The sequence below is a fragment of the Girardinichthys multiradiatus genome, chromosome X (genome assembly GCF_021462225.1).
Source record: "Girardinichthys multiradiatus isolate DD_20200921_A chromosome X, DD_fGirMul_XY1, whole genome shotgun sequence".
NCBI lineage: Eukaryota > Metazoa > Chordata > Actinopteri > Cyprinodontiformes > Goodeidae > Girardinichthys > Girardinichthys multiradiatus.
In genome coordinates, this window is record NC_061817.1 from 19,926,934 (window position 1) to 19,953,309 (window position 26,376).

Below are 26,376 nucleotides of genomic sequence, written 5' to 3' on the forward strand. Positions count from 1 at the left end.
AGCTCATGAAAACCCAAAATTCCTATCTCACAAAATTAGCATATTTCATCTGACCAATAAAAGAAAAGTGTTTTTAATACAAAAAACGTCAACCTTCAAATAATCATGTACAGTTATGCACTCAATACTTGGTCGGGAATCCTTTTGCAGAAATGACTGCTTCAATGCGGCGTGGCATGGAGGCAATCAGCCTGTGGCACTGCTGAGGTCTAATGGAGGCCCAGGATGCTTCGATAGCGGCCTTTAGCTCATCCAGAGTGTTGGGTCTTGAGTCTCTCAACGTTCTCTTCACAATATCCCACAGATTCTCTATGGGGTTCAAGTCAGGAGAGTTGGCAGGCCAATTGAGCACAGTGATACCATGGTCAGTAAACCATTTACCAGTGGTTTTGGCACTGTGAGCAGGTGCCAGGTCGTGCTGAAAAATGAAATCTTCATCTCCATAAAGCTTTTCAGCAGATGGAAGCATGAAGTGCTCCAAAATATCCTGATAGCTAGCTGCATTGACCCTGCCCTTGATAAAACACAGTGGACCAACACCAGCAGCTGACACGGCACCCCAGACCATCACTGACTGTGGGTACTTGACACTGGACTTCTGGCATTTAGGCATTTCCTTCTCCCCAGTCTTCCTCCAGACTCTGGCACCTTGATTTCTGAATGACATGCAGAATTTGCTTTCATCCGAAAAAAGTACTTTGGACCACTGAGCAACAGTCCAGTGCTGCTACTCTGTAGCCCAGGTCAGGCGCTTCTGCCGCTGTTTCTGGTTCAAAAGTGGCTTGACCTGGGGAATGCAGCACCTGTAGCCCATTTCCTGCACACGCCTGTGCACGGTGGCTCTGGATGTTTCTACTCCAGACTCAGTCCACTGCTTCCGCAGGTCCCCCAAGGTCTGGAATCGGCCCTTCTCCACAATCTTCCTCAGGGTCCGGTCACCTCTTCTCGTTGTGCAGCGTTTTCTGCCACACTTTTTCCTTCCTACAGACTTCCCACTGAGGTGCCTTGATACAGCACTCTGGGAACAGCCTATTTGTACAGAAATTTCTTTCTGTGTCTTACCCTCTTGCTTGAGGGTGTCAATAGTGGCCTTCTGGACAGCAGTCAGGTCGGCAGTCTTACCCATGATTGGGGTTTTGAGTGATGAACCAGGCTGGGAGTTTTAAAGGCCTCAGGAATCTTTTGCAGGTGTTTAGAGTTAACTCGTTGATTCAGATGATTAGGTTCATAGCTCGTTTAGAGACCCTTTTAATGATATGCTAATTTTGTGAGATAGGAATTTTGGGTTTTCATGAGCTGTATGCCAAAATCATCCGTATTAAGACAATAAAAGACCTGAAATATTTCAGTTAGTGTGCAATGAATCTAAAATATATGAATGTTAAATTTTCATCAGGACATTATGGAAAATAATGAACTTTATCACAATATGCTAATATTTTGAGAAGGACCTGTATTTTGAAGCCGCAACGAATATGAATATATACATAACTGGCTTACCATAAGATGTGACTACAGCGCTTTGTTTTTGTGTGCTGTCCCTTTAAGAAGCCTTTCAATGCGCAGAGGCGCAACAGCAGCCCGTCACATGATTCTTCTCCTGTGACAATCCAGACAGAAAGAAAAACCTTTCTGACTTCCAGCTGAGTTTTTAGGTGCTACGATGGTGCATGGCTACTGTTTGGACACAGAAGGACCAACTTCAAACAGGGAAATGGAATTAAGTTAACCGATACCAAAACAACTCTGATCATTCCTGCCGTAACGGAGGACATTCAGTGAAGGTTTGGGGTTGTTGCGTCGCTTGGAACAAAGTTGGCGCATGGAGAGGGACGAAGTTTCATTTTTGCGCTGCGTATCTTCTCTGTTTTTCCCGCTAATAAGCCTCAGCCAGCGTCGCGCAGCATTTCGGTTGACAGAAACCAAGTAGTCGAAACGATTATTTTTTTTTTCATTCCTATTTTGTTCACTCGAGGGACAAGATAAAAGACGAGTTAAGGACACGCTTCTTCGGTGAGATGGTGGACAGCAAGCCTCTCCTTCAAGACAGACCCCCCGCCTACAACGCCGTTCCCGGGGCTCATGAGTACGGCCCGTCGCAGCAGCACGGGTACGGGGCCATCCCCGCTGCGGCCCCGCCGCCATACCACTACCCGGATGGCCCAGGCAAGTAGCGCTGCTTGTTTCACACATTGACCGGAAAGTTAAATCACCAGGCGGGACAAGGGCTCCGACTCCCAGCTGCTTTCACAGGGAAACGTTAGGGTTTAACCCCCTTATTTAACCCTCACTCAGGGTTTAAATCCAGCCCTTAAAGATTATTTTGTTACCAGGCGCTTGAAAGTTTCGCATGCGCAGTATGTTAACAGAAATGATTGTTATGCTAATTTTTATAGAACAAATTGAAATATAGGTCAACTGTATAACAAAAACAGCTGTACTCCTAAATTATACATTTATTAACCGTTACTTGTCTTTAAAAAAAACATGTATATTTGTGGTGCAGTTGTTATTTTCAAAATTTGTCAGTTTAATGTGAGACAGGAAGCCATCACCTGACCGTGATTGTATAAGTGCTGCTTTTATACAGGAAGTCAGTCATTACAAATAAACAAAACCCAACTCCCGTTACTTTTATTCACATGACATTTCCTGTTTTTTTTTTTTGTTGCTGAGCCGCTTCCTTTTTAGCGGATTAAACCAGTCTGCGCCAACTTGGCATGAAACAGAGCAGGTGTGTGTGCAGCTGGAAGTCTGATTAAAGTGTCAAAGTTCCCAATGTTACACAATCTGAACTGCAGATGTGTACAAATGGCCAAAAACAGTGGACATGACGTTGAAATGAGCCTGATAATTATTTAGATGTCCAGCTGACACACTCCAGGGTTTGCCATGTTTTGTTTATAGTAACTTGATTAGCAGATCCCTTTTTGACGCAAAAGAGAACATGTGGTTCAGGTTCATTGATATACAGGTAGATGGTTCATGTGAATCCAACATAAAACGAGGTTATCTCCAGTTATGCATTTAGATGCAGCCCAGCAACGGTTAATGCGTTTATAGATTGGAAATGGTGTTTAAAGCATTTCATGAACAGCAAAGAAAAACAAAGAATCCAAGATGTTAGTATTTTACCTGATCAGAAATGATCAAGGGAAGTTTTTCTGGTTGCAATTTCTGGCCAAACAATTAATGTATGCCCAAGGTTTGACATGAGATTATTGGAGATTCTAAACACTTGGTGTTGAATATGTGAAGATCACAAATGCCTTCTTTATACAAAAAAATCTATGTGAATTTGAGCTCGCTATACCTTAGGCAGAGCCGGCCCAAAGCAGAAGCAAATTAAGCCACCACTCAGTGGCCCCAGACCAGCAAGGGCCCAATAGTTCTCGACTCTTCATGCAGAATAAACAGTTACAAGCAAAATTATTCATATCCCTGGCAGATTTAGATTTCATATTATTTTCATTAAAACAAAACTTTCTTTTTGTTAAGAAATTAGACAACAATTTCTCAAAAAATCAATTAAAAAACTACATTTATTTTTATAAAAAAAAAAACTGGGATATCAAAAAGGATTTATACCCTTCTCAATAATCAGTGGAAAAGTCTTCGTTAACATTACAGCAATTCTCTCTTATAATTGCTGACCAGTTTTTTGCATGTTTCCAGTGATACCTTTAATGGTTAATCTTTTGCGATGAGCTCCCAAGTATTTAAGGTCGGAAGGCCTTCCTACAATCACCCTAATCATTGGCTCCCATCACAGGTTCTTTATAGGATTCAGTAGAAATGGTTTGCTGAGCCACTTCAAATATTACTTCCAGTAAGGAGAAACATGTTGGTCAAATTCAAATATTATTTTAAGGACTTTAAATTTGCCAAAGGTATAAAAACAAAGAACTGCTACAATTTTTAGTCCATGAGCGCATCAGCCGATTGTAGCACTTATTAATGATTTAATAAGAATCAGATTAAGATAAAAGAGATATGCTGTGCTGCAAAAATGGGGCTTTCATATAATTTGATCATTTTGTTGGAATCAATACTACTACCTCTATCAAATAAATTGAGGTTTTATAGTTCTTAGAATAATAAAAAAAAAAAATCACAGTCTGCTATTTATGGTATCATAATTAAATATCAAGTTATTTGTGCTGTGTAGATATATACTTCAATCTGTTTATTGCCAAAAGTTCTCTAATTTTATCCTATTTTAATCCGTGTTGGCATAAAAATGAAAGGGCCGAATTATAACAAGCCACATTTCTGGGGATCTTCCAGGATACCCGGCGGCTCAGATGGGCCCCGCCGTTTCCCAGCAGCCCTACACATCGACTTACGCCATCATCCAACCTTCTGTAGTGGTGGTGGGAGGCTGCCCGGCTTGCAGGTGAGGACGCACAAATGGCGCAATGTCTGAAACTCGTAACCAGGAAAAGTTACCCTTCATACAGGAAAATCTGGAGTGTCATGTGCTCACTCTGAGTTCTGTGTTTATTATTGTTGCTGCTACACGTATCAGGAAGCTGACAGTATTGATAAGATGAGCGAGTGACTTTCAGTTTTGGGAGTTTCTCATTGGTTTCTCTGTGGTGAGTCAACGGCCGGTCAGTCAGCTGAGTTCACGCTTCAGACATGTGATGGGGCCAAAGGTGGCTACAGGACCCGGGTCACATGGATCGTTGTTCATGTTTTCTGGAACAAACTGAACAGGTTTTAATTTAGATTCTTTGCTGTGGGATGAAGGATAAATGATGCCTTTGATGGTTCACATCAGCATGATCAGTTAAACGTTCAGCATTTATAGGAAATTTAATCGATAACCGTCCTATCTGGCCGCCTGGGAAACCTGTGAAATCACATGCTTGGAATGAGTCAAATGACTCAATAATATGAGTAAAACTGGGGTGGAGCTTCAGTTTTCTATAAATGTACCACAGAAAAAGGCACAAATACGATACTGGTGACTTAATAATCGTGAACGCACAAGTCAATAAAACATATTAACATATTTCCAGTCATTCATCATTTTAACTGTTGAAACCAGAAAGCTGTGTAGCTGGGGTTGAGGTGGAAGGTTTTTGGCTCCCCTCACTATCCTGACGGCCATGTCTGCATAAACGACTTTTTAGATGACCCAAAAAGTCTAAATAATTCCGCTTATTGATCCCTGGAGGAGCTGCTGCATCCTTGCACACTGTTATATATATTTATATATATATATGTATATACAGAAAAAAATGTTCATTTACCCATTTTTATTTTTATTTGGGGAGTTTGGAAATGCGTCCGTTCTAACTTGCATGATGGGTAAGTTTGTGGCTGTTCCTGGCATCAGCATTGCTGATATCTTGTGCAAACACTTTTTTGCATTGCAGGAAATGGAGTGGTGCAATGATGGACCAAACATACAACACTTTCTTGGAAATAATGACACTTTGGTTTAAAACTAGTCAAAGCAGAAACTTAATCTGAGGATATAATATGGGTTTATCGGGAGGACCTTTTTTTTTTTTTTAAATCTAGTTTTTCCACTTCTGTTGGTGTGGTCCAGTCTTAAAACCCAGTTCCCACTTTATTTGTACATCACCCTGAGCACACTATCCCTCCTTGAAGCATGGTGGTGGCAGAATAATGCTGTGGAAATGCCTTTCTTCTGCTCGGAGCAGGAAGTTGATCAAAGTTGATGGAGGAAAAACTGTTGGCAACACAAACAGTTTAGATGAAAACATTTTTTTTTTAAATGGACCGGTCAAAGCTTGGATGTGAATCCAACGAAGAATCAATGGCAGATGTTCAGAGATGCAATCTGACTGAGATTGAGTTATTGTGCAAAGCAGAGTTGGCATATATTTGTCTTCAAAGTAGGACATTTTTAAAGTCAGCCTTTCACTTCCTGTATCTTCTGAAGGTTCATTCCCTCCAAAGGCCTCAGGCCACACTGGGTGTTGTGTTAAAGTCATAAGACCCAGTTAGCACTTTGTTTACGGTTAAAGCTGATTAGCAACAGCTATTTTAAGAGTTTCAACATTTTGTTTGATCGTCTGCTATCCCCCCACCCCAACAGCTGATTCAGTGGTACTTTTTTGATCAAGATTACTGGGTGTGAAGAGAACTTCTCTCCTTGATCAATAAAAACATCTTTGTAATGCTTGAGTGGTGAAGGTAGAGTTCAGGTTGGAGACGACTGAGAAACAGCAGGTGAGAATTTATTGAGGTGTTTTCAGTGTGATGTGAAACTGGAAATGAAGTGGCCATTTTAGATCTGTTGTTAGTGGGAAAGAACACCTTCTGCAATGGTGGTTTCTCAGCCTTTTTTAGCTTCCGACCCAGAAAATAACTGGAAGATACTCGTGACCCTGGCCATCAGCACAGTATACTACTAAGACAGTTAAACGGGTGGAATAGAAGCTTAAACAGCATCAACAGTCAACGTACTGTTAACTATGTAAAAAAAAAAGCTTCTATCATGTTCTAACAACACGTCACCTAAAACACAAAGCTTCATCCTTTGGGTAAGGGTAGCGTACGTCTTTCTTAAATATTTCTTTACTGAGAACTTGCTAATAATTTGGCAAGTATCAATATTCCAATGTGGTTCCAGTTAAGCATGTGTGGACAAAGATTACCGGAACAGTGGTTCTCCGGCGTCTTGAAGCTGGCGCTTTGCTTTGAGCAGCAGACATATTAATCTTCTTATCAATTAGCCGTGTTTCAGCTGCTCTCTGCACTGATCTCCTATAAACTGACAGCTGCATGGGGATATCTGAGGGCAGCAGGTCACATGACACAGACTGAAAGCAGCAGCAGCCAATACAGTCTCTCTTTCACTGTGAATATATTGTAAAGGGTGAATAGCATGGTTTTTGTTAAGCAAATAAGACTCATTAGATCAGTAAAACTAAGTTTTGAATCCAGTTCTAGATCAAAGTCTGCAGGCTGTGGAGCGGCACGTTGCTTTTTATGCTCTCAACTGTAGCCAAAAAAACAAAACAAAAATGTAAACAAGATGTTTCTTATTTTTTTGGATTTGGCAAGTTTTTAAAATGGGCAACCCAGATATTCGATCCACACATAAACTCCTTTACAAATTTGGCATTTATTTATTTTATTTTGTATTTAGGTAGAATGTTTTTTTTCTTTTACATTTCCGTAAGTATCAAATTCAACGAAATCTAATCTCATTTTGTCAATGTTTCTTGTTTTTCTATATTCTAAAAGTTGAAAGAATGGCTCTCTGGGTTTGTAACGTTTGCTGCCTCCTGTCCCAGATGAAACTTGCTTCCTTTCTAAATACCTAAATCCATCAATCTGTCCTTTTCCACAGAGTGGGTGTCCTGGAGGATGACTTCACCTGCCTCGGGATCCTGTGTGCCATCTTCTTCTTCCCTTTGGGCATCCTCTTCTGCTTTGCGCTGCGTCAGAGGAGGTGTCCCAACTGTGGCGCCACCTTCGGCTAGAGGGACCAAACAGCAGCTCCTTCACGCTCTTCTCTCATTCACACGCATACATAACGATAAATGATAAAAGATTGCAAAATGAATTATAGTCTGAGATCTATTTTTCATCTGCAGGTTTAGGATGTATTTTATCAAACGAGTGTCCATATGTTGTTAGTGCCTTCGCTACGTACCGAGTGATCAGATTCCATCAGTTTTTTGGTTTTTTTTCTTGATATTGTTCAGGTGATCTGAGCAGATGGTTTATGTTTTTTTAGTCAGAGGCCATTAAATAAATTTTTTTGTCTTAATTTTTCTTTATATTTGCTTGCAGCTGCCACCGTTTAGCGAACATTGTACTCAGCTTTTTGGTTTTAAATGTTTCAGTGTTTGACTCGGTGTGTTCCACGTTTGCATTGAGATAATGCTGTGATTTAAAGGAAATGAAAAGGATTATCTGTGGACATTACCTGCTCCGGCTGAAACAGTGGACTTATGCCTGATGAAGCATTTTGCCTGTTTTATTATTTCTTGGGGCCATATTTTGCACTGACAGTTTGTACAATGATGATTCAGCTGGATGTACACACAATCCGACATGCCCTCGACTTTTACAACCTCATCGTTTGATTTTGGATTTCCTTTGAGAGGACTGTTTATGTCAAAGCGCAGCCTCCTTTTAACCTCTGGAGGACTGAGTAAAAATTGAAATATCTTATATTGTCAGATTTTTGCCTCCATATTTCAGTCTGTGACAAATCAACTTCCTCCCAGCCAGACAATCAATTGAGAATGTCTCTGTCCCTGTTTTTGTCTTCCTTCACCGCAGGATACTGAAAAATTTGTTCATGGCAGAATAAAAGGATGGATATAATTATTTGGAGAGAGTGAAAGAATTGGAGTTAAAAACACACTAAACATGCTCTTATGATTGAGGTTCTTACTTTTTATATGAGTTACTGTAATTAAAAGGGTAATGCTACTCATGTCTGTCTCCTGATTTTTTTCCCATATGGATATTTAAAAATTCCAACGCAGGATGAGCTTGCAAAAATCATTCAAATCCCTCAAACTTTAACAATTTTTCACATTAGATAAAGAAATGTATGTTTTATTTGAATGCATTCAGATAAAAAGTGCAAAATTGTGGCATGCATATGTATTCAGACCCTTATATGTTGATGCCCTTCAAATCCAGAGCTTTCAGAAGTCACATAATCGGTAAATAGTGTACCAGTTTGTAATTTTCTCTTGGTATAAATCTGTCCCTGTGAAGGGCCCCAGAAGTTAATGAACAAACAGCAGCATGTAGGCCAAGGATAAAGTTGTGGATAAATTTAGAGCAGGGTTAGGTTATAAAATATTCTGGCCTTTCAACGTTCCACAGAGCTCTGTTCAGTCCATCATCTGAAGAGTATGGCTCAGTAGCAAAGCTCCCAAGACATGAACGTCCCACCTAAACTAACAGGCCATAGAGGAGAGCATTAATCCGAGCATAGATGGGAGAAGATGCCGACAGGACGACTCCCTGTTCTCCACTCTACAGATCCTGGCCTTTATGGAAGTGCGGCATAAAGAAAGACATAAGTCACGTGTGCCACAAGCCATGCAGGAGACACAGCAAACCGGTAAGAAGGTTATCTGGTCAGCTGAGCCAAAGAGGTACATTTTAGTGTAACATGGAAAGTTAGCACTGCACATATTAGATGAAGTATCTGAATCTTGTAAACATGGCAGTGGCAGCATCATGCTGTGGGGGTGAGTTTCTTCAACAGGTAAAAGGAAACCATAAGCATCATAATTGGAGTGATTTAAATCAAGGTATACAAATGGACCAGAAAAAAAGATCAGAATTAAATCTCATTGTAAATATCTGGCAAGACAAGAAAACATGTTCAGATGCTCTTCATCCAATCTGACCAAGCTGGAACAATGTTCCAAAGAAACACAAAAAGACATTCAGCTGTAAATGCAGCTAAAGGTAGTTCTACAATGTACTGATTCTGGGGAATTGGATACAAATACATGCCACACTCTCCTTTTTTATTTGTAAAAAAACTTTTTAAAACCTCTTCATCCTTTAGCTTCCACCTAAGTCAGTACTATGTTGGTGTGTCACATTAAATTAATTAATGGCTGTAATGTGACTAAATATAGAAAACACTCAACTTCGAGTACTTCAGAAAGCCTCTGCATGTGTGAATTAAAACACCAAACTGAAGAAATAACTCTTTATTCGTTACATAGCAAATTATTAGAAGAATGTGATGAGTGATGGAAAAGCATACATGTAGTTTTACCATCTGTGAGGGTTATCAGAGTTCCACAGCTGGAATTAAGTACAGATAAAATATACTTTACAGTATGTATGCATTATTAAGGCACAAGTGTCCACATTACAAAAAAACCCATTAATTTAGATGGCAATGGACAAAGAATCAGTTAAGTGTTTATACAAGAGGACCAAGGAAAATATCCCTGTGCTTTTTAGGACAGATTTGTTTAAATCATCTTTCTCCTCACAACAGTATGTCTGTAGTGACTTTCCACAGCGAGTTTATACATTAGGACCTAAAGGTGAAATGTAGGATTCCTCCACAGTATTGTCATATGACCACAGCATGGTTTCTAACAGTCAAACAAGCAACATCAACAGCAAAAATACATCGCATGATTCTCTTGGACCACCTTTTAATTCATCCATGTCTCAAGTGCAAGTTAGAATGTGGTAATTTAAATCTCACCACCACACACAGACAGACAAAACTATTGACATAGAAAAAATATCATAAATAGATGAACTTCTGTTTAGTTACTAAAATGGTCCCAAAATACTTGGTTTATCAAATCAGTTTGTAGCAGATTCAAATGGCCATTTTCTCCTCCGCCCTGACCCAGGGGAAGCTGTTGGACCATATGAGCAGAGGCCAAACTATGAGCAGATGAGCTCGATGACGGATGGAAATGTTGGAAATCAGATGTTGGGAGCAGAGCGATCATTAGTCACAGTTGGTCGTAGCCTGACTGTTGCAAATGGGTTCCCTCCACTGTGAAAAGCAGACAAGATGCGTGGTCAACACATGTCTAAGTGTAACCAAAAGCAAATGTTGATGAAATTTTGTAACCTACGCAAGGAAGGCAGGCGGAGGTCTCGAGGTGCCGTTAGACTGTGGAGCCTGTGGACAAAACAGACACACACCCGTCAGATCTGCATCCTAGCAGGGCCTGATGTAAAAGCTTGCGGTGAAGCACGAAACCATGGTAGATTTTTAAAATGCACACGTCAAGCCATCAATGCTGATGTCGCAGTTACACTGATCTAACGTGTACATGTTTCCAATCTGAAACAGTGTAATGGACTGCACAGGAATGGAACAATGGATGAATGGGTTTGACATCAGCATGCAAAAACAGTTTGTTACGTCACGTCACAAGGAATCACAAGGAATCTGGACCTTCCACAAATTCAAGTCTGGTACACAGTGAGCCATGCAAATGTTTCCTGTAACAAGTAAGGTTTTACTATGAATTGCAAAAGCATTTATACCTCTTAAACCCACCCACCCACTTTCTGCCAGATTACAACCACAATGTCCAGAGTAACTTAATGGGATTTTAGGCACACCAACACAGTGCATAACCATGATGTGTAAAGTAAAAGATAAATGACTTTTAAAAATGTTTGAGAAAACAAAATCTGAAAAGTGTGGAGTGCATATGCAGGAAGCCACCTTCAGCCTGACAACCCTAAATAAACTCCAGTAAGAAAGTGCTGCCTGTGTGGAATCTAATCTCAGGCTAGTCCATGAAGGCCCCAGAGGTTAGTTTGAGAACATTAGTGAAACAGCATCATGAAAAAGGCTATGGGTGGTGGAAAACTGTTTTGATGCATTCAGTGAGAATCTACGTACAATGTAAATAGTCATAAACGTAGATAAAACCATTAAATGAGAAAGGCATTCTAAAACGTTTGACCGGTAATGTACAACTGAAGCTACAATAGAGTGGTTAAGTCAGGTTTAAAAGGTATAGTTACGTGATAGAATGGCCCAGACATAAATTCACTTGAGAATCAGTGGCAAAAACTGAACATTTGGATTTAAAGATTCCCTCCATTCAATTTAACTAAGCTTGAGCTATTTTGCAAAGAAGAATGAGAAACAATTTTACTTTTAGATGTGCAAAACTGGTAAAGACATAATGCAAAACACTTACAGCTCTAACTGTGGTGAATGTGGTTCCAAAAAGGTATTGATTCAGGGATCTTGAATACAAGTGAGTGCTGAACCTTTCTGCTTTTTTTTCTTTAACCGTGCATCCTTTTCCTTCCACTTGGCAATTATGTGCTACTTTGTATTTGATTATTGCAGAACATCTAATCAAACACATTAAAGGTCGTCATTATTTTTGGCACAAAGGTGAAAAACTTTTAAGGGGTAGGAATACTTTCCATTATTGCTAAACCTCTGATGTCACATTAACTAGGGTTTCCGTGTATGACTTTATAATCCCAAACACACTCACGGACTACCTGGAACACTGGGTGAATAGGTCCCAACACGTTTTTTTGCGTCATAAGGCAACACATGGAAACTAGAGCTACTGGAAATTCTACTTTTCTTCATAATGTGCCACATACTTGTTTTATGCAATTCTGCATGAACAAGTGAGGTTAAGAGGGTGTCAAAATGTTCCCTGTAGATCAGTTAAGGCATTAGCAACACCTAACAAGAAACAACTTTTACAATTTCAGCAAGTTATTTGAATGTTTTTCCATAACATATGTATTTATCTTTATTAGCTGTTTTCAATGCAGTACTTGTGTACCCTAATGAGAAGTATCATTTTAAACTTAAAATAAACCCCTAACTGAAGCCACAAGGCTGGCACAGAAAAGTGCTAATGATTTGCCAGATTCTTAAAAACATCCGTATCATTTGTGATTCCCAATGCGAAGTTCAGAGTTGAAATTCAAATGTTCGTTTTTGAGACATTTCCTTCACCAGCCTACTTCACTGACCTCATTCAGTCCACCAGGAGCTTTGAGATCAGCTGACCAGCTGCTTCTCGCTGATTCAGCTATGCTTTTGAAGTTAAAAGGTGATCAGGCCTTTTTTGGCGGCAGGGCCAAAATAATGAAGCACATTCCATCTCCACGTGAGCTCTGCCTCAGATAACACTCTTTAATAATCAAAAAATGTATGCTCCATTTTATATGGTTACCTTACTTTGTTTTGTATTCAGTATGTGTCACATATAAAAAACATTTATTTTATTTGTGTGAAAGCACACATACTTGTACTACTTCAAATACTAATAGCTGTATTAGATAATAACAAAAAAAACAAAATAATAAAAATGGTTAATTGACTTGTCAAGAGTGATAAAATATGACTGAAACCAGGTACTGCAATCATAAGAAATTAAAGGTATTTTTGAAAAAAAATAAACAATTTACAAAAGAACCTGTCTTTAAAACATCCAATGTTCAAAATGACAAAGATTTTGAGAAAAGTCCAATTCAGTAGTCTTGACAGGACCTGGATGACTGAGCATCTATAGCCTGCCACAACATCGTTCTCTTCTGACAATATATACAGACTAAAATTAGGGCTGTATGAAACAAGTAATATGTGATAATGTCACATTTCCCGATGACAATACAACACGAGACGGATAAAAAAAAAAAAATTAACTAAACAGTGTTAATGTCTTTCTGGTCTGGGTTCATTGCAAACATAGACATCATATATAGTGTGTAGTATGTCGAGCTGGTGGAAATAAAATAGCATGTATTTTTCCATCTAAATAATATTGTTTATTGAAAAAAGCATCTGGCTACATTTGCTGTTTTGGAAATAAGACAAGTTAGTTGTTGTTTCTTAATGTAACATCTTAATGTCCTCCTAAAAGCATTTCTGCTGCATTAAACGGCAAGCCTCACAAACTATATTACTGCCATAGAGAACCTAAATGCATTGTACTAAAATGATTGGACTGCAATAAATATTAGCCTAACAGTCTTTTGCAATATATTGTGCAGCCCTAATTGATAGTATTTGAAACTGTGAGGTACTAGTGAAACCAACCATCTTCCTTTCTAAATCATTATTTAAAAATATTCCAACCTGCAGTACCTCAGAGTCCACAAGAGGGCAGCAGTGGATAGATATTCCTATGGTTGAGTTTAGAAACAATGTTTTTTTTTTGCACAGGATTTTGACTGTTCCAAACAATTTAATCTAATTATCAAATGTTTTCTCTAAATAACGTAAGACTTTAAATATTCAGCAGATAACAGACATGGGCTGGATTCCCTTTTATCTCTAAAACACAATTTGAACATCAAAAAATTGTCAGCCTCTAGTTTTATCTCTTAAGTACTTTTCTCTCTCGCTATGTATCAATTACTATGAGTTACACTAAGCACCAAAACCAGTGAGGGTGCATTTTTCTGTCATGCTGAAATAGCATTCCAGCGTTTCCCCACCCCTACACACACTTTGCTTTGGCCTATCATTCTTCTCACCTTATCTAGACAAACCATCATCTGAAAAAAATGAAAGACTGATACAGATTGTAATCACTTTAATGTCTAAAAGCAGTTGAAAACTGTGGGAAAAATAAGCCCTGCTGTTATGGCCTCTATACAAACAAAGGCAGATTTATCAGCTATCAGAGAAAAACAAATACTTTACACCTACAGATGGTGAAAACATGCACACATCCGTGATTGTTAAAAAATAACAATATGAAAGTGAAGAAACTTCATGATCGCGGCAGCTACAGGTTTTCAACCAACATAACAGCCTCCCACTTGGACACTTTGCTAAACATAAACCAGCGTTTTATAATCTAATCTCTGTTTAGAAACCCTTCCCACACCAGTCTGTTCTGTAATCAGTCTGCTTGTATGGTATGGCAGAGGTTTGTGATTGAAAAGGGATGCAAGTATGAAGATGAATGAACAAGTGAGTCAGATGTTGAAATGACTGTGAGAAAAACTGAAAGAGGAATAAGTGGCAGAGATAGAAGAAAGGTATCGGGTTCATCCAAGTGGAACTTCCAAATAACTCCCAGCTAGTGACAGAAATTATGTGGGCAGGACGTGGACCAACAAACCCACCCAACGAAACTTTAGTCCCCTCTACTGCAGATCTGTCGATAGCACTGGGTCAGGTAAGTAGTAAATAATAATCAAACAAATTTTTTTTTTACATATTATCAAGTAGAAAGGTGCATACAGTAACGTACATCGAACCCAAATTTAAAAGTGTTGGAAAATGTGTGAAAGTCCAGCAGATAGATTGAACATGCAGAGTCAGTAAGATGCTGCACAGTTCACATGGTAGACATGTAAATGACCAAATAGACTCATTTAGCCATGCCGCAAACATATTTACATTCATCAGTCTGAGGAAAACTTTAAAGCTTTGTCAGAGGGAAACCACAGCTTTGCCTGTGACTTTGCATGGAATGCAAATGAAAGGTCATTTGTAAAGAAGTGAATGTGCTGGAACTGGAAATTGTTAAGGAGATATTGTTCTAAAACTTTCCATTTTTTACTATTAAAAAAAGTTATTTGGATTATTTCATATAATTTTATATAATATATTATTGTTAATTGTATTTTGTAAAGTTGTTTTTGTAAAGTGTAAATCCTATTGTTCTTAGTTTTTGTGAGCAATTGTGAAAATACTGGGCTGAAATGGAACCAGCATGCACCAGGGTGGGCTTGTGTTTTCCTTTTTTTTGAAAAATATATTATTCTTTTGTTACCCACTCATAATGGTTAAATAGGCCACAAAAATATTAACAAAATGTTGATCCCATCATCCTAAAATCTAAAGTGACAAGCCGGGCAAGGAGAACAGTAATCGGAGAAGCGTAGAGGCTCATTGTAATTGGAGTAGCTGCAAAGATTCACAGCTCGGATGGGAGAATCTGTCAAGAGGACAACTTAGAGTCATACACTCTTCAAATCTAGCCTTTATGGAAGAGTGGGAAGACAAAAGCTATCGTTGAAAAAAAAGCTATAAGAAGTCCTGTTTGCATTAAGCCATGCAGTGAACACAGAAGACACATGACAGAAGATGCTCGGGGTCAGATCACACCAATTTTTGGCCTTCATGTTATGTGTGATGGGAATTAAACACTACACAACACCCTAAGCACATCATCACAACAGTCAACATGGTGGTGGCAGCCTTATGCTGTGAGGATGTTTTTCTTCAGCATGATTTATTAAATATTAATTTTAATGTTTTGTTCCACTTTGAAAAAAAAGCTACTTTATGCAAATCTTTTACATAAAATACCCCAAAAAACATTTAATTTGTGGTTGTAATTTGACAAAATGAAATTTATCCATTTTCTTTCTTATTTGCAAGAGAACACTGGCCTCTCCCATTCCTCTTTGTTGCTCTGCCTCCTTGTCTTCAGAAGAGGCTAATCTACAGACAGCCTGATGACTACACTAAATAAAAGTACCAGTGATTGACATTCGTTCCTCCTGGTTCTGCCAGGTAATTGTCCCTGAAAAACTGGATTCTTGCAAGTTTAATATGAGTCACAAGATTAATGCAATTTAAGGGAGGTAAGAAGTGTTTTTTTAGATTGCTCATCTTGTGCCTTAGTGTAAAAAGAAGGTGACAACTTCCTAAAGAATGACAAAAACCTATCTGGATTTACGCCTCCCGTTGCTTTAACACCTACAGTAGGAGCAGTTAAATTATCTCAGCACAGAAATAAAGTGAGAATCAAAAAACAATAAAAGGTGAAACAATAAGTATCTGCAATGATAAAATATCTATACAGTATACAGCTTGTTGAATCCCAATAATTGATTGTGTATTGACATGCTACACTGAGTATATCTGTGTGTGTTCAGGTTTCCTGGACAGACACATAAAGCTCATCTGACACCACCTACACACACACATGTACCTTCATCAGCAGTCAAGATAAGGCTGTACAGCTGAGGGTGCTGTAGCCACGATGCTGCAGATATCAAGTGAGACATAAACTTTACAAAGCCAACTGGGCCAACACAGGAGAAAGCTTTGGCAGAACACAGCGGATTAGATTGTTCTGTATACAGCGTCATTCTCAACACAGCCGTTTTTTAAACTCTTGGCTTAACTGCATGAGACTCGACATTTTAAACAGGACTTCTTTAAAAGCTGTGAAAATGTCAGAGAAATGGCCGCTGACCAAGTCTCCCGCCCGCTGACTCACCGTGTTCTGATCAGAGGATGTGGAGGACGCTGCTGAAGGTGTGGGGGAGTGCTGGTGGTTATTTGTGGTGACGCTTGCGGCGGACAAGGCGTTGCTCTTTACGTTGAAGTAGTCTGTCGGGGGGAGCACCATGGTCGCCTCGTCTGTCTCCGTGTCTTGATGGTGGAGGTTTACCACACTTCTGCTGCGGTGGGGGGCGGCAGTTTCACTACAGAGAAACAGGTGGAGGAGGAGAAGTGTGATAAGAAAAGAAAGAGAAACATTTTATTGTCAAGGGACTGAAGCTATTTGCCGACAATGATGAGAAGAATGTTTGCAGGCGTTAAATGAGTCTTTTAAACCTAAAAACCATGTACCAACTGTCAAGCATGGTGGTGGCAGGATCATGCTCAGGGTATATTTTGCTTAGGGGTACTGGTTTACTGCACAAAGCCTACAGAATAACGAGTAGAGGTATACCTCCACATTTTTCATTGTCATGTCAAATTAACAACTAAATGATTGAAACTTGGACACAATTGGAGGTTCAAACAAGGTAACAATCCCAAAAAAAAAAAAAAACTGTTTATGGAATGAATATAGCAAGCTAATGATCATCTGCAACTTGATAAGGCAGATTTATTTAAATATTACAGAGGGCATATGTAGAAATGTCAGATAGCACTGTACGTATAATTCTGACACTGCATGGATTTGACACAATTCAGGATAAATTCAAACGTCATTCATTCCTTCATTTAAATTATGGCAAATTATGGCATTTATGGCGACGATGAGTTTGCATATTAAAACTCTGACTGGAACTCTAATATTTAGCCAACCAACAACGCAAATGAACCTAATAAATTAGAACATCATGAATTAGCTGCCTCAAAGGAAACTTTCTGTCTCACATTCATTTTATCCCTTTTCCCAGAATGAAACTTTAAGACGATAGGAATCAAAAGTTGAGCAACAGGAGAGAGCCCAAAGGATTAGAAAGGTTATCACTTCAATAGGAGTAACTAGAGGAAATGCAGTCAACAATACAGCTGGCTGCAACATGAAACCCACTGGTGTGTGTGTGCTAGCTGGAATGCAGAGTCCCCTTACCTGTTGTTATTCACGAGTGGCTCGGTGAGAGCGCGGCAGTAAGATGAAGGGAACCAGCCCCTCCTGAAACACAGAAACAAGAAAGGCGACTCAGAAAATAATGTCTGTCTTCCCCATCATCTCAGTTTACACATAAAGTGTATTCAGAATAACTGCTGACGACCCACCTCCATTGTTCTATTATACAAAGGATCCAAAGATTAGAAGAAAAAGATAGAGAAGAAGTGACAAAAATTATTAGCATATTGACCCATTAACAACCGTTTGTAATGAATTAGATTTAATCTCCACAGGTTTAATGAGTCGATTCGTGAGCCTGGTTTCTATGTCTGTTTGAGAATCCATGCAACCATTTGTTCCTTCCCACACACAAACCAAAATAAACTTGACTTTATTTTTCCAACAGAAAGGCGAATGTAAAGCACAGTCAAAATGGTCAGCTCTAAGCTTGGAAATCTGCATATGGATATTCAAGAGATGTAACATAAAGGGACAAAATGCTTGACACAGGAAGCTTTTTGGTTTCTGTTTATAGAGCGCCTGCAGCCACAGCATTATCATCCAATCAGCTTGGAACAGGCAGGAAGGTAAACACAGAAGGAAAAGACAGTGCCAGAGCCACAACATTTCAAAGTTTAGCTTTCTTAATTAAACTCAGAACATGGACCTGCATATAGATTAAAAGGCCTGTTTGGCTATTGCCCCCCAAATATTGACTGATGCCCCCAACTCCAGTATTTAAACATAAAAAAAAAAGGTTACTGTAGCTTTAACAAAACTCAGAATAGACCAAGGCATTTAAATGTTATAAGCAAAGTGACCCAAAGCTAGTCAGTGTTAAGGTGTGTTTGTGATTGTGCTACCATGGTGCACATTTGTTTTTAATCAGTGTGTGAATTTACCTCTCCCTGACTTTGGATGATGGTTAATATTTAAGTTTGAGGTTTGGAGAACTGGCATTTCCTTTGTGTGTCTATGATATGATGTATTACTGAGTCAGACTCTTGAACAAATGCTTATATTTACTTAGGGTCTGGTGTTCACAAAATAAAAAAAAAAAAAAAATGTATATACCTGAAAATCAGTTTCTGTTGACACTAAACAAGTTCAATGAAACGGCATACTGTTGCAACTAATCGTGATTCCTGGACAAATACAGGTCCTTCTCAAAAAATTAGCATATTGTGATAAAGTTAATTATTTTCTATAATGTCATAATGAAAATTTAACATTCATATATTTTAGATTCATTGCACACTAACTGAAATATTTCAGGTCTTTTATTGTCTTAATACGGATGATTTTGGCATACAGCTCATGAAAACCCTAAATTCCTATCTCACAAAATTAGCATATTTCATCCGACCAATAAAAGAAAAGTGTTTTTAATACAAAAAACGTCAACCTTCAAATAATCATGTACAGTTATGCACTCAATACTTGGTCGGGAATCCTTTTGCAGAAATGACTGCTTCAATGCGGCGTGGCATGGAGGCAATCAGCCTGTGGCACTGAGGTCTTATGGAGGCCCAGGATGCTTCGATAGCGGCCTTTAGCTCATCCAGAGTGTTGGGTCTTGAGTCTCTCAACGTTCTCTTCACAATATCCCACAGATTCTCTATGGGGTTCAGGTCAGGAGAGTTGGCAGACCAATTGAGCACAGTGATACCATGGTCAGTAAACCATTTACCAGTGGTTTTGGCACTGTGAGCAGGTGCCAGGTCGTGCTGAAAAATGAAATCTTCATCTCCATAAAGCTTTTCAGCAGATGGAAGCATGAAGTGCTCCAAAATCTCCTGATAGCTAGCTGCATTGACCCTGCCCTTGATAAAACACAGTGGACCAACACCAGCAGCTGACACGGCACCCCAGACCATCACTGACTGTGGGTACTTGACACTGGACTTCTGGCATTTTGGCATTTCCTTCTTCCCAGTCTTCCTCCAGACTCTGGCACCTTGATTTCCGAATGACATGCAGAATTTGCTTTCATCCGAAAAAAGTACTTTGGACCACTGAGCAACAGTCCAGTGCTGCTTCTCTGTAGCCCAGGTCTGGGGAATGCGGCACCTGTAACCCATTTCCTGCACACGCCTGTGCACGGTGGCTCTGGATGTTTCTACTCCAGACTCAGTCCACTGCTTCCGCAGGTCCCCCAAGGTCTGGAATCGGACCTTCTCCACAATCTTCCTCAGGGTCCGGTCACCTCTTCTCATTGTGCAGCGTTTTCTGCTACACTTTTTTCTTCCCACAGACTTCCCACTGAGGTGCCTTGATACAGCACTCTGGGAACAGCCTATTCGTTCAGAAATTTCTTTCTGTGTCTTACCCTCTTGCTTGAGGGTGTCAATAGTGGCCTTCTGGACAGCAGTCAGGTCGGCAGTCTTACCCATGATTGGGGTTTTGAGTGATGAACCAGGCTGGGAGTTTTAAAGGCCTCAGGAATCTTTTGCAGGTGTTTAGAGTTAACTCGTTGATTCAGATGATTAGGTTCATAGCTCGTTTAGAGACCCTTTTAATGATATGCTAATTTTGTGAGATAGGAATTTTGGGTTTTCATGAGCTGTATGCCAAAATCATCCGTATTAAGACAATAAAAGACCTGAAATATTTCAGTTAGTGTGCAATGAATCTAAAATATATGAATGTTAAATTTTCATTATGACATTATGGAAAATAATTAACTTTATCACAATATGCTAATTTTTTGAGAAGGACCTGTAAGCACAATACTATTGCCACTGCTCAGATGATTAGACCCTGGAAAGAAATGTCTTACAGGGTTTTTGTTTAAATCATATTTTAGAGGCAGAAATGTTGAAAGCTTGAAACAAAACAACATTACATCCAGATCTACAGTTTTTAAAACAAAAATGAAAACACATTTTCGGACATTAAAAGAGCCTGATGAGCCTCACTTCTCTAAATTAGATGAGGTGATTAACATATATGGAAGATAATGTGTCTAAACCCATAGAGCATGACTGCCTTTCGTAAACAGAAAAAAATATTGTTTTCTAGATCAGAAAAAAACCTTCCTAATGCAATATATCAAATGGGGTTCGAGTGCTCATTTGAGACACAGAAAAAGGATGGAGTGAGCACTCTTACATTACCAAGAGCTTCTATACGTAGGAAAAGCATGTGAGCTTCATGAAAGTAAATAGGTTACTGCTGGGAAAACGTTTTACCCCAGAATTATGAAACGGTTGGAAAATTGGCTTCAATGGATAAACATAACGAAGATGTTGGGTGAGCTCACAAACACAGTTCATGTCACAGTGACAACCAATAGCTTCACCAGAGTCAACAGCCAGATTATTAAAGGAGCCATTTGGCGTTCCATACGTCACAAGTCATCACTCCTAAGACAACCTTTGTTTGCATTCTTGGCTGTCTTATGCTCACTGTCAGTCTTTCATGTTTTTGCTTTTTTTTAAACAAATATGTTTCTAATTTGGGTGTAGGCATCAATAACACTATTATGAGCTAAAAGTCTTGAACACAACTGAGAGGTTTAGAAAAAGATGACAAGTCCAAGACAGATTTCATAATTAGGCTAATACGGTCATGTCTATCAGCTGCAAAGTTTCTAATAAATCTAACATTTGTCAGTCTATTAACACCACTAGTATAACTGACAATTTTAGGCATCTCATGATCAGCTGGAGGGAAACATTTGTCAGTGCTGATTTATTCTGAAAGGATAAGAACAGCCAACCACCCAAAACCATCAAACTCCAGTCTCCTGTGAGACACGCTGCTCTGATAGACATGATGAGGGACAACTTCCAGGCCTTTGAGCAGCAACCAGAACAAAGTTTTCTTTGAAGACAGCGGCCGCACATTTGAGAGCAATTCTGAAGGATTTTGTTTTGTCAGGTAATTTCCCCTGATTGTAGCAGAGATCAAGTCTAATGAACGATTAAAATTCAGACGCACGTTCCTGGGATTCAGAACAAATCTTTGTCTAAAAGTCAGACATCAGAGAAATAGAGGGAGAACAGGCTTTGTTGTTGATATTCTGTGTGGGGGAAACAGGTGGTGTTCTGAACTTCTTTCTCAGCCTCACTCAAGCCTCGTGCTGTACAAGTCCTTCTCAAAAAATTTGCATATTGTGATAAAGTTCATTATTTTCTATAATGTAATGATGAAAATTTAACATTCATATATTTTAGATTCATTGCACACTAACTGAAATATTTCAGGTCTTTTATTGTCTTAATATGGATGATTGTGGCATACAGCTCATGAAAACCCAAAATTCCTATCTCACAAAATTAGCATATTTCATCCGACCAATAAAAGAAAAGTGTTTTTAATACAAAAAACGTCAACCTTCAAATAATCATGTACAGTTATGCACTCAATACTTGGTCGGGAATCCTTTTGCAGAAATGACTGCTTCAATGCGGCGTGGCATGGAGGCAATCAGCCTGTGGCACTGCTGAGGTCTTATGGAGGCCCAGGATGCTTCGATAGCGGCCTTTAGCTCATCCAGAGTGTTGGGTCTTGAGTCTCTCAACGTTCTCTTCACAATATCCCACAGATTCTCTATGGGGTTCAGGTCAGGAGAGTTGGCAGGCCAATTGAGCTCAGTGATACCATGGTCAGTAAACCATTTACCAGTGGTTTTGGCACTGTGAGCAGGTGCCAGGTCGTGCTGAAAAATGAAATCTTCATCTCCATAAAGCTTTTCAGCAGATGGAAGCATGAAGTGCTCCAAAATCTCCTGATAGCTAGCTGCATTGACCCTGCCCTTGATAAAACACAGTGGACCAACACCAGCAGCTGACAAGGCACCCCAGACCATCACTGACTGTGGGTACTTGACACTGGACTTCTGGCATTTTGGCATTTCCTTCTCCCCAGTCTTCCTCCAGACTCTGGCACCTTGATTTCCGAATGACATGCAGAATTTGCTTTCATCCGAAAAAAGTACTTTGGACCACTGAGCAACAGTCCAGTGCTGCTTCTCTGTAGCCCAGGTCAGGTGCTTCTGCCGCTGTTTCTGGTTCAAAAGTGGCTTGACCTGGGGAATGCGGCACCTGTAGCCCATTTCCTGCACACGCCTGTGCACGGTGGCTCTGGATGTTTCTACTCCAGACTCAGTCCACTGCTTCCGCAGGTCCCCCAAGGTCTGGAATCGGCCCTTCTCCACAATCTTCCTCAGGGTCCGGTCACCTCTTCTCGTTGTGCAGCGTTTTCTGCCACACTTTTTCCTTCCCACAGACTTCCCACTGAGGTGCCTTGATACAGCACTCTGGGAACAGCCTATTCGTTCAGAAATTTCTTTCTGTGTCTTACCCTCTTGCTTGAGGGTGTCAATAGTGGCCTTCTGGACAGCAGTCAGGTCGGCAGTCTTACCCATGATTGGGGTTTTGAGTGATGAACCAGGCTGGGAGTTTTAAAGGCCTCAGGAATCTTTTGCAGGTGTTTAGAGTTAACTCGTTGATTCAGATGATTAGGTTCATAGCTCGTTTAGAGACCCTTTTAATGATATGCTAATTTTGTGAGATAGGAATTTTGGGTTTTCATGAGCTGTATGCCAAAATCATCCGTATTAAGACAATAAAAGACCTGAAATATTTCAGTTAGTGTGCAATGAATCTAAAATATATGAATGTTAAATTTTCATCATTACATTATAGAAAATAATGAACTTTATCACAATATGCTAATTTTTTGAGAAGGACCTGTACATCCTACCCTCCAGCCAAGCTTCTACTTTTTCCCTTTTCTGTCAGGTTTCCAGATCAGCCACTACAGGCACATAGAATTATGTGAGGAAAGAAACTTGGTCATAATAATAATAATAAGAAGAAGAAGACAAGAGGCCAACTGAGGGCGGAGAAGATCATTACTCAAATTCAAACCCAGCTTACACATGGCACCAACGTTCATCCTGAGCAATCTGATCATGTTCAGGCAGCTCCAAGTACAGGTGGGAAAAACTCAAGACTCATTCAGGATAATTTTTTCAGACCACCTTTCATCTGCATTAATTTAGCAGCATGAATACAGTCTGGTTGGAGAAACATTGAAGGAACACTCACCCACTGGACATGGCTCCCCTCAAGCAACAGAGGTATTATTCTGGATAACTACTGGTTTAGAAAATCCTTTGTAAGCAGTTACCAGCTAGCTAAGGTAATATTTTTTTAAAACAAGAAGTCTGTCTGTCCCACGTTTGAATGTTATTGATCAGAGGATTGTGGAAGTTGTGGATAAGTTAGTCTTCATTATGTGCTGTTTATTCCGACCAGCTTTGGAGCTCACTGTAACTTTCCGCTCTGAGTCTTTTAAAAAGACAGATGTGACAAAATATAAGACCAATTGACAAAGATTTTCTTTTTATTTAAAGCAATGAATAATGTGGCCACGTGTGTATTTCACGTAAAACAGGTAACAGATCTGATTACTCGGGACAGATTTTGAAGCTTGGTGTGGCTTGATGGGCTTTCCTCAGTTTACTTATACCTGAATCAGCCGGGGTGCAGATTAGAACCAGATACGAACACGGGCCTCATAAAAGGGTGGAGGAAAAGAAGTGCCTAATCATGACACAGTTAGTGAGACATGGTTCATCGTGGCTCACGATGACACATTTATGAAGAGGCAGGTGGTCATGAGAGCAAATTAAAAGACAAGGTAAGAAGTTTCACTTCATAACATCTTTTTTCAATGAGATGATCTCTTTTTCAACACCCAGGTACAGCACATCCATCAGAAAATATTAAACAGACATGTCAATGTGGAGGGCCTAAAAAGCCATAACTATTTCCATCTATAACATAAATGACACTATTACAATTAGTGGTGAGTTTACGGTGATAACTGAACTGGAAAAAGTTAATTAATGGTCACTGATTGGTCTATTTAAAAAAAAGTTAATTTCTGTATTTTTTTTGAAGATCCGTATCCATTTTTGGTGCGAAAGCCTTAAAATCTAACCTGAAAAATGAGTGTTGGGAAGTAAAAAAAAACGTTCAGCATGTCCTTGTCAAGTCACACCCTTTCAATCATCTTTTTTAGATTTTGGATAAACTACACCAAAAACTGTTTGGAAACTCACATCTGCCAAATGGACAACATGCAGTTAAGACTCACTTTCCATTCTTTTCCATCTCGCCGTACATCCAACCATCCCTCTCGTCAGGGATGAGCAGGATAATGACGTCCCCCTCTTCAAAGCTGAGCAGGGTGCTGTTGTTGCCAGCATTGTGGGGAAAGATGGTCCGCACCCTTGGCCTCTTCGCTAAGCTGTTGAGGCCCGTGGCGACAGACACAGACCTAGCAAGACTGTTTTCCTCGCCATTTTCATGATCTGGGGGAGAAAAGGAGCAAGACAGGTTAAAAATGGCGAACATACAAGAACATGAAGAAAAACATTTGCATCACATAGCCTATGTTAGTTTTTATGGTGTTGACGTTTAGCATATTATTTTGCACTGAACACAGCGCACAGCTGTAGTAATTGTTATTAATAATTTTGCAGATATCTGATCTTAGGTAAAAGCACTTGATAAACTCAGATTCGATAAGAGCAAAAACTCAAAGAAGGATTAAAGTGTGGATTACAGTTTATCCTCTGGGGGCCGTGAATCTGCTTTAACAGTAAATTGTCCTAAAACAAATCCACAATTACATACAGGCAACTATTTTGTAAAGGTGGAAGGCTTGTAAACATGAAAAAAGAGAAAGGATAACATAATCAAAAACAACTGCAGACAAAAAAAATTGCTGTAGGGAAAATTACTACAAATCACCTTTAAGCAGCACTTATATTATACTTCCCTCTACTGAAACGTATGGGCTGTAAGCCACAACAGAAGAGAAAGGAATATTAATAATAAAAAAAACAAAAAAACCTGTATACATAAAACAAGTTCACATTAAAAGCTAAATTACCTGTGCTGTTTTTGGTAGGAGTATGAGCAGTCAAACTGTTGGTGGTGCTGTCGTGGTGGTCGAACATATTAGCCAGAGGGCTAGTGTGAGCCTTCAGAGGTGGAGCCGGGGGAGCAGCCACGCTCTGCCACAGAATAAATCAACCACATTAGCAATCTGGCATTTAAAGGTGGTAATGCCACTCTGGTAATGGCATTTAAACATAGTGGCGGAATTTACACAGCTTAAACAAAGTTACTGGCTCTAATTCTGAGGTTAATTCAAATTGTAATGGTTCTTATCTTTGTTTACAACAAGGGTCAAGGGAAAAAGTTAGGTGTTTAGGAAATCTAAAATATTCTGCAAAAGCAAATCAGAACAAGGCAAATAAAATAAATATAAAGTGTTGCACTGTATTGAAGACCAAAAGTGCCACTATTCCCTTAGGTAATTAAGTAAGTATTTATTTACAGTATGTGATAGCTTAAAATAAAATTGGAGACACAAGCATTAAATATATTAATCTCATTCTTCAATACATAATTAATTGTGCATTAATTCATTAAATGGTAAAATCATTTAATCATCAATTCATTCAGTATTTATTTCAGCAGCAGCACAGTATGGATATTTTTTTAATCTGGTATTATTGTCTATCAGAGCCAGTGAGCGGGGCTAACACTGCTATAGACAAGGTTGTTGGGCCGCAGTC

The 26,376-nt window shown here is 39.4% G+C and overlaps 2 protein-coding genes across 4 annotated transcripts in view; one reads left to right on the forward strand and one right to left on the reverse strand.

The window, feature by feature from the left end:
* Nucleotides 1-1,572: 1,572 nt before the first annotated feature.
* LOC124863480 (brain protein I3-like) lies at nt 1,573-8,431 on the forward strand. Of its 2 annotated transcripts, XM_047357866.1 has the most exons (3): nt 1,582-2,166; nt 4,288-4,396; nt 7,334-8,431. In XM_047357866.1, exons 1-3 carry the CDS (start codon nt 2,019-2,021, stop codon nt 7,464-7,466), a joined length of 390 nt encoding a protein of 129 aa, XP_047213822.1. In that variant the 5' UTR covers nt 1,582-2,018; the 3' UTR covers nt 7,467-8,431. The 2 variants fall into 2 exon arrangements, with proteins under 2 accessions (XP_047213823.1, XP_047213822.1); XM_047357867.1 differs by lacking the exon at nt 4,288-4,396 and having other exon boundaries at nt 1,573-2,166.
* A 1,231-nt stretch (nt 8,432-9,662) lies between these two features.
* The window catches only part of LOC124862339 (brain-specific angiogenesis inhibitor 1-associated protein 2-like protein 1), a 50,998-nt gene continuing 34,284 nt past the window's right edge, over nt 9,663-26,376 (reverse strand). The window contains exons 9-14 of one of the 2 annotated variants that reach the window (XM_047356197.1): nt 25,686-25,809; nt 24,885-25,101; nt 17,775-17,837; nt 16,683-16,890; nt 10,575-10,621; nt 9,663-10,492 (exon numbers count right to left, since the gene is read on the reverse strand). In XM_047356197.1, coding sequence (XP_047212153.1) covers nt 10,420-10,492; nt 10,575-10,621; nt 16,683-16,890; nt 17,775-17,837; nt 24,885-25,101; nt 25,686-25,809 — 732 coding nt within the window. In that variant the 3' untranslated portion in view covers nt 9,663-10,419. Of the gene's footprint in view, nt 10,493-10,574; nt 10,622-16,340; nt 16,446-16,682; nt 16,891-17,774; nt 17,838-24,884; nt 25,102-25,685; nt 25,810-26,376 lie in introns of those variants that run through there. The other variant, XM_047356198.1, reaches the window with a different exon arrangement.

Bases quoted from the DNA above. Each gene is read 5' to 3' on its own strand.
- LOC124863480 (XM_047357866.1), top strand. From the start codon at position 2,019: ATGGTGGACAGCAAGCCTCTCCTTCAAGACAGACCCCCCGCCTACAAC. The intron at 2,167-4,287 runs GCAAGTAGCGCT...GGGATCTTCCAG, and splicing joins CCACTACCCGGATGGCCCAG to GATACCCGGCGGCTCAGATG. The intron at 4,397-7,333 runs GTGAGGACGCAC...CCTTTTCCACAG, and splicing joins GGAGGCTGCCCGGCTTGCAG to AGTGGGTGTCCTGGAGGATG.